General features: G+C 34.1%; 1 protein-coding gene across 10 annotated transcripts in view; it reads right to left on the bottom strand.

The window, feature by feature from the left end:
* The window catches only part of LOC116431258 (glutamate receptor ionotropic, kainate 2), a 206837-nt gene that overhangs the window by 11360 nt on the left and 181389 nt on the right, over positions 1-14088 (bottom strand). For all 10 annotated transcript variants that reach the window (XM_031986396.2, XM_031986397.2, XM_031986398.2 and 7 more), the window contains one exon: positions 6676-6780. In XM_031986396.2, coding sequence (XP_031842256.1) covers positions 6676-6780 — 105 coding nt within the window. The remainder of the gene's footprint in view (positions 1-6675; positions 6781-14088) is intronic.

The following is a 14088-nucleotide window of genomic DNA, read 5'->3' as shown; positions in this document are numbered from 1 at the left end:
TGATTTTAATATTTCGTATCTAATTACATTAAATCTCATACTGATTGTCACATGTTTCTAATTTTGTTATCAAATCAAATGACGATTGCGTGTCGCCTCTCAAGTGTGTAGGGTTAACAAAGTATCGTAAAGAAAAGTTCAAACTACCCTACGTTTTCACTATTTTTATGATGGCAGTTTCCAGGAAAAAGATTCGCCATACGTGCTTTTATTGGTGATAGTGTAGTTTAACCTCCGTAGTTTCAGACGTTGTGATTACGTGTCGAATACAATTTTTACGGCTATGATCAACAGTCGTAGTCATAAACAGCGTTTGAAGTGACGAACGGGTGCTGAAAATAGCCGTGGTATGATCGGAATTTCGGAAAACTGTAGTCGAACGAGCAACACGCGTCATTTTCCTCATTTTTCGCAGCGAGCAATGCATTATCGCGTCGCCTCATTTACACGTTTGTCGCAACTTCCGCTATATATTTGATCCATCGCGTCATTTGATGCCGAAATTTCACTGGCACGCAATTTCCTCCGTCCACCAACCAAAATTTACGGAGACCGTTTCATTTTTCGTCACGCTTTACAGTTGTCGACGGAAGCTATGATCTCGGTGGCCATTGAACGGGGGTTACTCTGTCGTTGCGTTGATCAGGGATCCTTCGGGTTACGAGAACACGTTGGCACCGGGCTACGACTTTAATTTCCTGTTTATACAAAGAGAAACGGGAATATTCATGGAAATAAGACGCAATGAAGACGAATGAATAATGTGGAAGTAAGATGGGTTTTAGTTTCTGCGGCATTCAGTTGTATTTAAATGCATAAGAGTGAATTAATAAACAGGTTACGCTCTTTTTTGAAGAAATATAAACGAATAAAAAGATTTGTTACTTAAACAGGAATGTAAATAACTGAAAGGATTATTAATCTAGAAGAAATATAGACGAGTAAAAAGATGTCTGAAGATAAAAGGAAAAAGATTTCTTAAGCTAAAAGAAAAGAAGAAACAAAAGATGTCTGCAAATAAAAGAAAGAAAATGTTTGTTAATATACATTTGATATAATTAGTTGATTTTTTAATATGTACTTCTGCGCTTCTAAACATTTTTAATATGAAATTAATTAAAAACGGAAATTTACTTCTTACTAGTAATTTATCAAGAATTGCGGGAACTTCAAGCTGTTGTGAGAAGAGAACTTCTTGACGATGGAATAATTCTATGAGCAACAAAATTACGAATAATTTGAATTCCAGCATTATCCTCCTTTCAACATTAAGAAGTGCAGACATTGAATTTAATTATTAATTGTAAATGAATTGTAATGTACCTAATTATCGTTTGTGCCATTCTATTTTTGTGACATTCTCGAGGTTCTTATTTTTCACAATATTATAGAAAAATATCCGGATGAAAATTAATTTTTCACATTCACTAGCGCGTAAGATGAATTCCCTGCAACTGTTTGAGATAAAGTCATAAATATTTTATTATGACACACGAATGTATCTTTTTGAATGCCATGTCCCAATGAATTTTAAAACTGGAATATACTACAGCATTCGAGAATGAATATTGTACAGTAACTTTGCTTCAGTCTCAAATATACATATATTTGAATACAATATCGGCAATAAATTCAACAAATATAATAAATTACAGAATCACAGAATCAATCCTCTACAACGACTTTAATTCAACTTGAAATATTATATTATGATAAATATAATTCTTTTGCATATGACATCGTAATGAATCTTAAAGGTGTAATAAATTATCGTTAATAAACAGCGCAAGTAGGGACTCTAATAAATTCTGTTATTGAATTTCATCAATTTATAGCGTTCCATTAATCACTTAATAACTGATATTTATGTAAATGCTTAATGAATAAATAAATTTTAACAAAATGTAATTACATTTTGCACAGTAATAATTCCTGGGTTAATGGTATTAAAATTATTGAACTTGCAAATGTATTGTTTATAAACTGATAATAAACATGATACACTTTAGTCCACACTCTTACATCCTAAGAAGATTGTAATGTATTTTTTATTGCATCTGTTAAAACAGGACTTTTATAAAATAAACTTTATTTCAATTAACACATACAAGATTTTCACATATGTGAAGTTACAACGATATTAACAAGCAAAATTTTGTTATGTTTTCACCAGTACGCTCTGGTGCGTGTTTTGAATACTGTCAATAGTATAGATATTGGAATTTAACGAGATTGTATGATGAATTTATTCGTTATCATCTTTCCGGTGGATCCTTGCAGCGGTAACAGATTGCAGTGTCGCGGCGAGTGCTTTGATGCAAACGCGACAGGTGTACCTACTTCATCCTGGCCGACGATCAATTACGATATCGAATAATTAAAGGACACTCGGAGCGAAGACAGTGGCGACATTGATTGCAATTAAGCGGTAGCATTACACTAATTAAAGAGACCGCCGGTTGACACTGATTGCCGGGCCAGATGTAGCGAAAATTCTCGCACCCAAGGTTCGTTTAAAACTTCGGAAGAATCGTCGCGTCTGTTCCTTTATTTCCAATTATCTTCCTAAGAACACTAAATGCAATTCACAAGCACTTTCCAGCTTGAAATTCAGGACAAAATGAAGGGGAAAATTTCCATTGAGCATATTCCCTTGTTTGTACGGTACGTGTTCCGTTTTGCTATTGAGACATTCTGATAATGATTGCATTTCTGATAGTAATGAAAATTAATTTTAGTAATAGTATATTGGCAGCGAAATCAACTTTCTTAAGAATTATAAGAATCAAGAAGACTGAAATAAGACACTCGTTGATAGATTATTATTTTACAATTTATGTTTCACTGCATCAGCTGTTTCAATTTGTGAAAATGAAAAGAATCATAACAGATAACAGAGATTTAAAGAAATTCCGAGTGATTTATTAATTGCCACGTCGAGACAGAGATAAATTGAAATGCACTTATTATTCCTCGGAAGTTTGCGCCATTTTGTCGCGACGATATTTGCACCGATACGCCGTTTATTACGATTAACCTATATTCTTCGTTTTGCATCCCGGAACTTGTTTCAATGATACATTCAAGAATGATCGTACGCTCGCTTCTTATTCTTGGGAAAAATAAAAAGGAGCGCGAGGGCGAGGAAAGGAGGAATATAAGAGAAACGAGGCAAAAGTGGAACTGGCACGGTCGTCTCGTAAATTTGGCCGAACGAAACGCCCGATTGAGTTTCCTATCGATACCCGGCGCAAATAGAAGGCGAAACGTGGAAACGAGGCTGAAATCGAAGGAAGCACGACCGTCTAGGAAATTTTATTTAGGGTCCGGTACGGCCGATTGTCTCTTCCTTTCAATCCTGTTCTCATTATTGTTGCTCGTTGTTATTCCGCCGCGAGTAGTTCCTCAGCGACAACATCCCCCTATTTACCTGTTCGATACTTCTGATAGTAAACAATATATCGCGATAAATAGATTTTATGATCCAGTGTTTCCGTCGTAATGATGAGATTATTCAAGATATATTAATGTTCAATTACCTAGATAATGCATGCTGCGATGAGTTTATTGAAAAATAAGTACACATTGAATAACATGTGGTACTAGGAAATAAATTCAATGAATATTTTAGTGAGACATTAACGAAGTTTTCCGAATATAATATTTTTACCAAGAAAATGGAATTAAATTTCAAGATACGTCCGTCTACTGTATACTTTTGTGAGAATTTTCTTATTAAAATTACGAAACTTGAAGGCACTTCTTAAACATCTAATTGTTATTTTAACAATTTGACATTGCATTTAATTATTGTACTTCTGGTTTGTTTTATTGAAATTTTAAGAAACGATTCTTTTTGAGACAGCGTTCTTTAGTAAGGACAGCATGGGAAAGAATGAGTGAGGAAGTAGGGAAAGAGATCATACAGCGAGAATCGAATCTTTTAGTTGAGCGGTCTTAGCGATACGAATTAAGTTGTTCACGAGCCATTACCTGCGATCTGCCCTAATTATCCTGGCGACACGTGACGTCTGGCTTCTACAGGGAATACGCGCTACCCACCCAAATTTGTCACGCTTCGCAAAATAATAACCAGTCGTTTACTTACTCCAATCGTATCTGTTTATTTCGTAAACGGGCACTTGGTTACGATAGACAATTTAATATTCAAGTATAAAGACAAAGTACGAAGGGTTTATTTAATCTTAAAAAAAATAAGGAATCATTATTTTTCGTATTTTAGAAAGTTTAACTTTTGTTAAAATAAATAAGTTGAATGAAAATCTTGCTTATAAGCTAAAATTCAATTGAACTTTCGTAAAGAAAATTAAAAATTTAATAAATTTTTCATAAGGGGAACGTATCTTCGATATAAAATAAAAATGTGTAGTCTCGAAGAGAGGCAGTTTTAAAAATTATAAAATCATGTTGCACAGAATATATTAATTACTCCACATACAAAGACAAAATTTGTCTATTTGTAGCCTTGTTATTGAACAAATTTTATTCCTTTGTTCCATTTAGTTTGGCGTGCAGAGCAATCTCTCACTCTTCTGTTTAACATAATTAAATATATAACAATCTCTATTCAAAGAAAATTAATTCCATGTTCATTTTGTTTGACTAATAAGCTTAACAGACTGCCCGCAGTTCTAATAATAATAAAAAAAAAAAAAACGGAAAACCGAACTCCAATTTACGAACAAAAGTTAATGAAACCAGAATCTGCGCATAATGCACGGGGGAGAAGTGAAAGTAATCAATTTCATTTACTATTCTCCGCGCAAGTATGTGAGGACAACGAGAACGCGTGGCGCGCGATCGAAATTATGAATCCCGGGACCGTAGTAGGGGTAATTTCGCTCCGGACCGGATTAAACGGGTGTTTTATTCGAGCAAAGGAATCTTCAAAGCGCGCCCTTCTCATCCTTCCGCGCAAATAACTGTCGGCCCAGCGATTAGGTAAATTTCCGCGTTCCGCGACGAAATATCACATGTTTCTTTTACAGTAAGACGCCGTCGTTTGCAGGGTCTTGGTTACTGGAAAATCTAGATAGAAAAACGTCGAGAGAAAGACGAAAACCATGATCAAGGATTTCATTCATGCACATGGAATTCATGTCGAGTATGTCATTGACAGAATGCGTTGACTCACTTTCTGCAATATTAACCCATTGCGGTCGAATGTCGCTGTAATGGCAACGTCCAGTTTCGATATCTAAACTCGAAAATTGCAGATGAATAATCTAATTATTCAACTAACGAGTGATTAACATGTGATTTTTTTTTCTTCCAGTATTTAAGACCTTGATTCAGTTCTTTATGAAAATAAATGTTAGCAGTTTAAGACAGTCTCATCTGCAAAGGGTTAATAGAAAATTCTCGACCGGTAAGTCTTAAAACGCTATAGTATTGAGTGAGTCAGACTCATCCATATGCATTTTCGCTTCGACAATACAACGCGAGTTTAACTCGTTTTCTACATGAATGAGTTATTGACCTTTAAGTGCGTAGTCTCACAGAACTTTGTATGAAATATCGTGAATTTTGAAACCAGTGAAATTTTCGTTATATAGTTGATATCGTTGCTATGTAGAGATATTTAAATAGGTAAATAAATTTGTTTATTAATTGCTACAAATGAGAATATTTAACATTAATCGATTATTTCCAGACTTCCATACGTAACAGTTAAATTAATGTCCATTCATAAAGGTGAAAATTAGACAAGGAAGAGCTTCAAGTTATACGATAAGAATTGGAATATTACAAATGCAAATGGAAACATTTATTTAGAAGTTATTTAAAAAATTGATTGTCATCAGAATTCTTCTAATAGCCGTTAATATGAAGCTATGAAGGGAACAAATATTAACAATAAGAAAAATAAAGAACAAAATGTGGCCTGAGGAGTTAATAAGTTCCAACATGAATTAATAAGTCAATTTGAACCACGAATGATCCAAGCGATAAGAAGGAACGAAAAAACAGATAAGAAAGAAAACTAACTTTGATCGTTCCATAGTTTACGAAACAGATTACGAATTTTCAACCGCGAATAAGCGAAACGGCAATCAGTAATGTGGTGAACTACAAGGTCTTAGGCCTGGCCTACATGAGTTTTCTTTGCTGAGGCACCAGAACAAGTTTGTGCGGGTTCATAAAACAGAATTTAAACTCAAAGAACCTTTTTATAAAACAATTTTGTTTTATTCGATACCAACGGCATAAACATAACTTGTTGCTAATACCAATTCCATTCATTAAACTAATCATTACTAACTTACTAACTGCTATAAATTCATTTCTAACACGGCAGTCACCGACGACCAGAACTTCCAAATTATTTGAAAACAATTATAATTCGTAAGATAACTGTCGTCGAATAAAAATGTTGAATAGCATAAATACGTAGATAATAGACTATACGAGCGTTCAGCAGCGTCAAGTACGCTGTTATATATTTTCAAAACGTCGCTTGTCACTTGGGCCATGCGAAGGAAGCAAAAACACCATGACAATGCAATGTATCATTTATTTTATGTAATATCCACCGTGTAAAACGCTTGTAAAACGCTGGTCAAAATTCTATGTCAGCAGAAAAATCATAGCGTGTGGCACACTGCGTGTAATACGCTCGTGTAGCCCAGGCCTTACTGTATTTTTGTGTCTTACCTTGAAGAGAATAGAGATGCCGAGGTTCATGAACGGCTTCGTGAAGTCAATCACGCTCTCGCGGGCGTAATTGATAGTCATCGAGCCGACCGCCAGGTCCGCTTTCTGCGAATATAGACATAATTAGTTCGATTAGTCGTGGGAAATGGTGGAAAGATCGTAGCCAGGCCATTATTTTTTAAGAGTGTATGATTTTGAATACGTGTTTGAAAGCGAATCACGGTCTAATACATGGATCTACGTGATCGAAAAGAAGATTCATTGCTACCCAACAGACGAACGATTGGCAAAGCATTATTTAGAAGGTCATAGATCCAGGTGTTCGGCCGTAATTGCTTGATGATGTGATTTTTATGTCCTACCTGTCTTTCGTTTTTTCTTGCACTTTTCTTTGGATTTTGAGGTAACGATAGGGTTTTATCTACGGGGTTGTGTATTTATGTAAGTAGATTGAGGTGTGGAGAAGCAGTACTAAGTAAAGTGGGTGCCTAATTCTATTCTATGTCGCTATTTTTTAGACTACTACGTGTAGAATGATTTCTTTATAGACTGAAAGAGGATAGAATCTTTGAGAAGATTGAAGGTTGGAATTGGTTGTTTAACACCTTGATGACCGCAGATATAGATTCTTGTTTTCACGTGGTATAATATATTTATATGTATTGTAATTGTCTATATTTTTGTTTTAAAGAACGAATGAGATAGAAGAATGTTTTTACAAATATCAGTTTTCATCATATTATTTTAATGTTATTCTGTTATTATTTTTTATACGTCTGTATCTTTATACCGAAGTGCCCTTTAAAACAATTTAAATTGCATATACATTTTTTTCTTAGTATTGTTGCTACAGAAGATAATACTTGTTTTATGCGGCATACTTTGTAGATATATTATTTGTATTCATGGATCTGGTTATTTTCATTTTTATGCCAGAACACATCAAGAGATTACTAAATTCCACGTGGAAAACATCGGTCTTCAGCATGTTAAGATGTTGACTGCTACGGAAATCGTCAATGAAAATTCGATTTAAAAAGTGAATTGTCTTTGAAAAATTATGAAAAGGTTAAAACTTCTTTTCTCAGCTAGAATTCTCTTGATGAGTATGAAACAAAAGTTACTATTGTTACTGACATGTAGGTTGTTTTAAAATACGTAATTGTTATTAAAATATAGATTGTCTTGTATTTCACAGATCTTTGTAATATCAGAAATGCATAAAAATTCATACATAAATGCACGACATTTCCGCAACAATCAGATTATCAGTATTTAAGCAAGGTAATAATTTACAGTGTTCTCGTTCAAGCAAAGGTAGCTATTCAGTAACAGAAATCTAACACTACTTCTTTTGAACTATTTCCTCTATAGTCAGCTACTCTACGATTTAAGACTTTTAGTATCAGCCATCGATAAATCTTCGCTAACCCAAGTTCAAAACTTTCGCCACGCTCTCTAAACTCTCACGATCGATCAGTTTATTTCTTGCCTTCTAAAAATCTCTTTAAACTTGAGAATTTCTTTCGCTTCTCCATCTCAGTCATCTTAACATCAGAAGTTCAGAGTTTCAATCAATTATTATTTTTACATTTACAAATATTTCTTTTATTATAGTTTTAATGAATAAAATACGCGATAATCAGTTAATAAAACAAAACCTAAAGGGTTATAAGAATGAGTTCGAGTTTGCCAACGACAAAGTCATTTAACAAAACATTTAGACATCAAATATCTACGTAAAGATTCCACAAAAATCGCACGGACATTTTTAACGCTAGATTTACGGAACGAGTCAATTTGACTGATATTTACTTTTATAAACATTATTTGGTAAACGTTTGGGTCGATTTTTATTGATGCAGATACACAAACATGTACCCTAATTGTCTACTTTTAAAACTCTAATTTCCAAAATCTACACGAACGAATATCAATTTCTTTAAAAGCGATAGAATAAACTGTACAATAAACGTTCGTAAATCTAGTGTTAACCCTTTGTTCTACAATATTGTTGCAGAATCGTGGTGAAGATTTTAAATAGAATTTAACAAACATAAATATTATTTAATTTATTTGAATGCAAATCATATATCATTCCTCTGTTATCAAAGACTTTACCTTAGAGCACGCGTTGACATAGAATAAGACTGGAATTTTCTCTTGTTTTCGATGAATTATTAATAACAAAGCACTCCGATCGATCATAGTTCAGAAAGAAATCATAGAGCAAGAGGTTAATTTACCTAATAAAATAAACTATCTGAAATGTCATCGGTTTATTCTATATAGTAAATTTAACGTTGAATATTTTAGTAGGATTAATTATTTGATAAATTGGAGAATGCTTAGTAATCCCTTTGAACCCTGTCTCAGTGGTCAAAGTAATTTGGTAGACGCTGACGTAAAAGACTTGGTTGGAGGAAAGAGAAAATCTCTTGAATCGTCGAGGAAAGGCAGAACAAGTGCTTATGAGTTGTCTACTGCACTATTCGCGGTTTCGGATACGTTATCTAACTGCTTTTTCAGCGTCTGCGAAGCACTCGCCGCGCCGTGGGACATAGCACCCTGTACTACCGCAGCCTAGGCAGATTTATTTCTGGCTGCTTCTGCTTGGAAACCGTACATGTGGCCACGACCGATAAAGGGGGTTGAAAGAACTCGTTCACCCTTTCGTTTCGTGACCGCTGCGAACCCACTACCCCTCCATCCTCCCGCAGATCTGTTGTTAATAGGGATTTTATTTGAACCGCGGCTATTCTTCAGACGACACTCCTACGTTTCCGGATTTTCACTGGGTCGACGATTAAAAGTATTCCTTTTCACACGTTTGTAAGATGTTTAACTCTTTGCGGACGAGATTATCTTAAACTTGTAACATTTCTTTTCATAAAACATGGAATTATGCATCGAAGTCTTGAACATTAAAAAAAAAAAAAAAACATCACAGTCTCTTGTTAGTCGAATAATTTTTACATAGTAAATTATTCAGTTGCAGTTAACTTGCCGTTGTATATGTTGTTGTTCGGTTCATTAACCCTTTCTACTGTTCATTACCCTTTCAATTCCTGATTATTTTTAGTTATATTGGGTAATATTTTTATACGATATGTACGATATTTAGTATCTTAATATGTAATGTTTGATTCATTAACATTTTTTACTATAATTTATTTCAAGAATTTTTTATTACTTTTATACATATTGAATAATATTTTTATAAGTTATTTACAATATTCAATGTTTCTCTCCAAAGGCGATTACTAGTAAAACATATCCCAATGCTGTGCTTCCGATGGATCCAGCTTGTGGCAATTCTCTTTGGCATGGGAAGCTCATAACGGGCTAGACTTGTCATTTATCTATAAGGGATTACCTCTGGTCAAATTCTGTATATTTTTATGAAGAAATTGTTAATTAATTATTGTAATAATAAATTGTCTTTGCTTAATTGTTTCAGTTAACACCAGAAGTATCGAAATGATTTAAAATGATAGTAATACTGAATAACAATATTGTTGTACCAATATTGAATTATAAATAATACGTTTATTTATTTATTTATGTATATATCTATTGCCATAAGATTTTATGTATAATATTCTAATATTTATTACATTATCAAATCTTGAAAAGTTCATTTCTTCAGTTTCATAATACTCTGCAGATAAGTCGTCTTTATTGCTTGATATTTTTAGTGTTAAAACCTGCCTTGAGTTTAAATTATATAATATTATTCATTAATGTTACATGTGTTGGTGGTAGTGTTATTTGCATGCACAGATCATATGCGAGGCTTAACGTGTATACATTAGATCAAAGTCTGATCTGGTAAACGGTTCGTAGGGACACGAAACTCGCGTTTGTCAAGAGTTTTTGTGAGAATCGCCCCGTAGCTACTGGAGGAATTAATCAGCACGAAGAAACTTTCCTTCGATTGCCTCTAGCCAGATGAAGTGTCTCGATTCATTACTTTCTCCCGTGGTAACTCGTAAACTACGAATCCGCTGGTGATCCAGACGTACCATGAGAGTAATACAACATAAGATCTCGAAAGTTGGATCGATTGTTGCAACGAACTGCAACTGTAAACGAGAGAATTTTAACCTCGATACTCATTACATTATTCCTTGAAAATTGTAATAACTGTTATAAAGAATTTAAAGTTTTGTAATTTGATGTAATTTGCATATATTCAACGGTAAAACGATTCTTAACAAGAATAACATGGGGATTGTCTGTCTAATTTAAATAAAGCCCTGCAAGATTGCACAATAGTTAAAAATAATAGATATGAAATATTGTAGTTGGTGTAACTGAAATTTAACAGGTGAAATCATCTACTAAATTGTTACTCTCAAAGTACTAACTTTGAAATAGTTGTGCATAAAAATGTTCATATAAGTCGAATGCTTTGTAATGAATTATAAGAAAAGGCTCAAGTTCAACAAACTTTTAAAAACGTATAAGTAAACACGCATTTGTTATGTGTATATAAAAAGTTATAATGCTTGTATTCAACAAAAAGGTTTTTTTAATTTTGTATCAATTCTATTGTATAAACAAATAGTATATTTAACCGTCGATACAAAATTGCCACTTTGTATATGCTTTACTTGTAGCAATGTCAACAAAATTGATAAGTTATAGGTATTTTTGTATCAAAGAATGTCTTCTAACTCATCAGAAACATTACGACGCGTTTGTTACAACGCGTAACAGTGAAAACAGTTAATCACCGAGGTTTCTAATCGAAATTAATGGTTCGTCAAACCATGTCATCGACCCTCACTAGCGTACCTTGTCCAATAAATGTCATAATACTTCATTCATCTCAGTGAAACGCCCTCGACACGACGCAAACTAGCGTTGTGGTAATTTCGCCTTGATTTACAACTGCCAGAGCTACGCCGATACTCAGCCGATAATCGAGTAATTTGTTGTTCGCATTTTCACACGACGGCAGCTTGTGAAGTCATCCACATGATTCACGTGTGCATGTCCGTGTGTGCAAACTGAATCAGAATATTGCCACACGAGTGATAATGGATAGTTTTCTCGTTTCACGAAAACGCGAGAAGTTCGTGTACAGTCGATGTAGCGTGAAAATGATCGGTCCACTGAATTTTCGTGGCTCATTAATTCTGCCAAACTTTTTGCATGGATAATGACTCACTTCTTACAATGCAGGTAATCGAGCTAGAGTTTCATGTTCACGGTTTTATTCGAGGAATACAAGAAACTTTCTGTAATGTCATCTACGTCTCATTCTTATATTTTTCCAATTGATTTTAGATTTAGCGAAAATGAAAATTACAATGATTTCATGTTATTACGGGTAATGGTAATTCACATTTAGAAACAAATTTTTATGTAAAGAAGATTATGTGCTTGGTATAAGTAATAATTTTATCTTCGATCGATTAAAACTGAAATTATTTAAATACAGCTGAAGGAGAAATTCACATTTCAGTGATATAATCCTTTTAATTTTTCAAGCATTTAATTTTGTCTATATTTGACAGTAAGATCGTTAATTACGAAAAACACGCAAATGTGTAAATCCATTTCCACTGAACAGTAGAAAAGATCGTTAAATAGTTAAGTTATTCAGAGCGATGTTTCTTCCTCTTATATTATGAGAAATTGCAGCGACGAGTCGCATTTTTCCATTCGCAAGCCCGCGACGTCGTCGCTACGACTTGAGAATTATTAATGATCATCTGATGAAATTAATAACGCAGTCGTTGGTGATACAGCGCTAGCTGCAGGGTAACAGCTGTCGTTTGTGTGAAAAAATCCTGGACACGGAATACTGCGGTAAATTTCTCTTCTAATTAATCTTGGTGCAGGTGAACATTATCCAGTGGTGGCACCACTGCATTAATGACCACGATGCATTATCCAATTATACTGTTCAAGTGTTTTGTTACGATTTTTCACTGGTTAATCACGTGAAAGTATAAGTTCCATAAATAATATGCTGAAACATAATTAATTCACAACCAATCTACGCATCCAACTTTTAATTAGAATGCATTACAATAAAAAAATAATATAACGAATGTAAAACCATTTCATGATAACGTTTCATAATTATACTTACTAACATATATAAAAACGGATATCTTATAAAAACATATTATCGACAATGATTTATCCAAAGTTATTAATTTCAAGCGGTAAAGTTACTTTAAAAAATCCGAATGTGTTTATTTGCAATGAACACATTCACTTTCTAAAGAAATCGAAAGAAAATACAGTTTCAAACTTATGTTTTTTAGTTGTCAAGTACCATTCAACATTCGTTTAGAACAGAATAGTGTCATAACATTTTAAATTTTAACTTTATTATATAATAATATATTTTATTATATTAACTGTATGCATTCTTCAATTTTCATTGACATCAAACGAAATAACAGTGTATTTTCTGTATAATAAGTTTCTATACATACAAAGAAATAGAGAATATGAGAAATGTTATTGTATTGCTTATTTTTGTGTATTACGCGTATTTAAACCAGTTAACTGTGGAATTTAATTTCGAAAATATCTCATTGCATGGTCAATAAAGTCAAACAACGAAGCATATACTCGTTAAACGCAGTGCAAATGTAGCTATAATATATTCTAACGAAAGCTGAACGAAGAAGAATTATATGTACGTGTATCTGAAAAATAACCAGTTCATCGTTGAAAGGAATAGTATGATTTCAAGTTTCAAAATAACGTGTACACTTGTTAAACGCAGTTAATTGATTAATATATTTCCCACAATTATGATACAATTACTACGAAAGCAACTCATCGAGCAATCACTTGTTGCGAAGACCGACAATTACGAACCGTTTTCTTTTGCAAGTGACCCCGGGTGCATTGACCGTGATAGAGTTGCGGCTACGATAATTACCCTAATTTAGTAACTCCACCAGAATATTCGATCCCCGCGGCTGGGATCTGCGACGTAAGCCCGCACTTAATCAATCGGCTATGCGCGTATTAGCTGTTACGTGGGACGCGGTTGACGGCTAAAGCTACGCCGAAGCATGGGTGGTTTCGCGCTTCCCAGTTAGGGAGGAACACGATGCACGCGTTTCCACGCGTTCCGCTGCACCAGCTCGTGATTTGCATTGCAAAGCTGGCTAGTATTCGTCGTAACACTCGTGTCTTCGTTATCGGTACTAGAAACTTGCTCCTGGAATTCAAATTCCCGGTGGGGAGAGTCAGTGCTCGATACAGTGTCCGCGCACCGTTGTCATGTTCCACGAATTCTTATTAACTCGTTGACTGCCACGAGAATTTCGAGCGTTTTGTATAATGACACATATTCTTTTATAACAAAGACAAATAGTATTAGAAACAGGGCCATCCTGAAATATTTGTTGCCCGTTTACTGACAATAATGCGCCC

Source organism: Nomia melanderi, chromosome 9, assembly GCF_051020985.1.
Source record: "Nomia melanderi isolate GNS246 chromosome 9, iyNomMela1, whole genome shotgun sequence".
In the NCBI taxonomy this organism is placed as follows: domain Eukaryota; kingdom Metazoa; phylum Arthropoda; class Insecta; order Hymenoptera; family Halictidae; genus Nomia; species Nomia melanderi.
The sequence above is the reverse complement of the archived record's forward strand: the minus strand, read 5'-3'. Positions and strand labels throughout refer to the sequence as shown.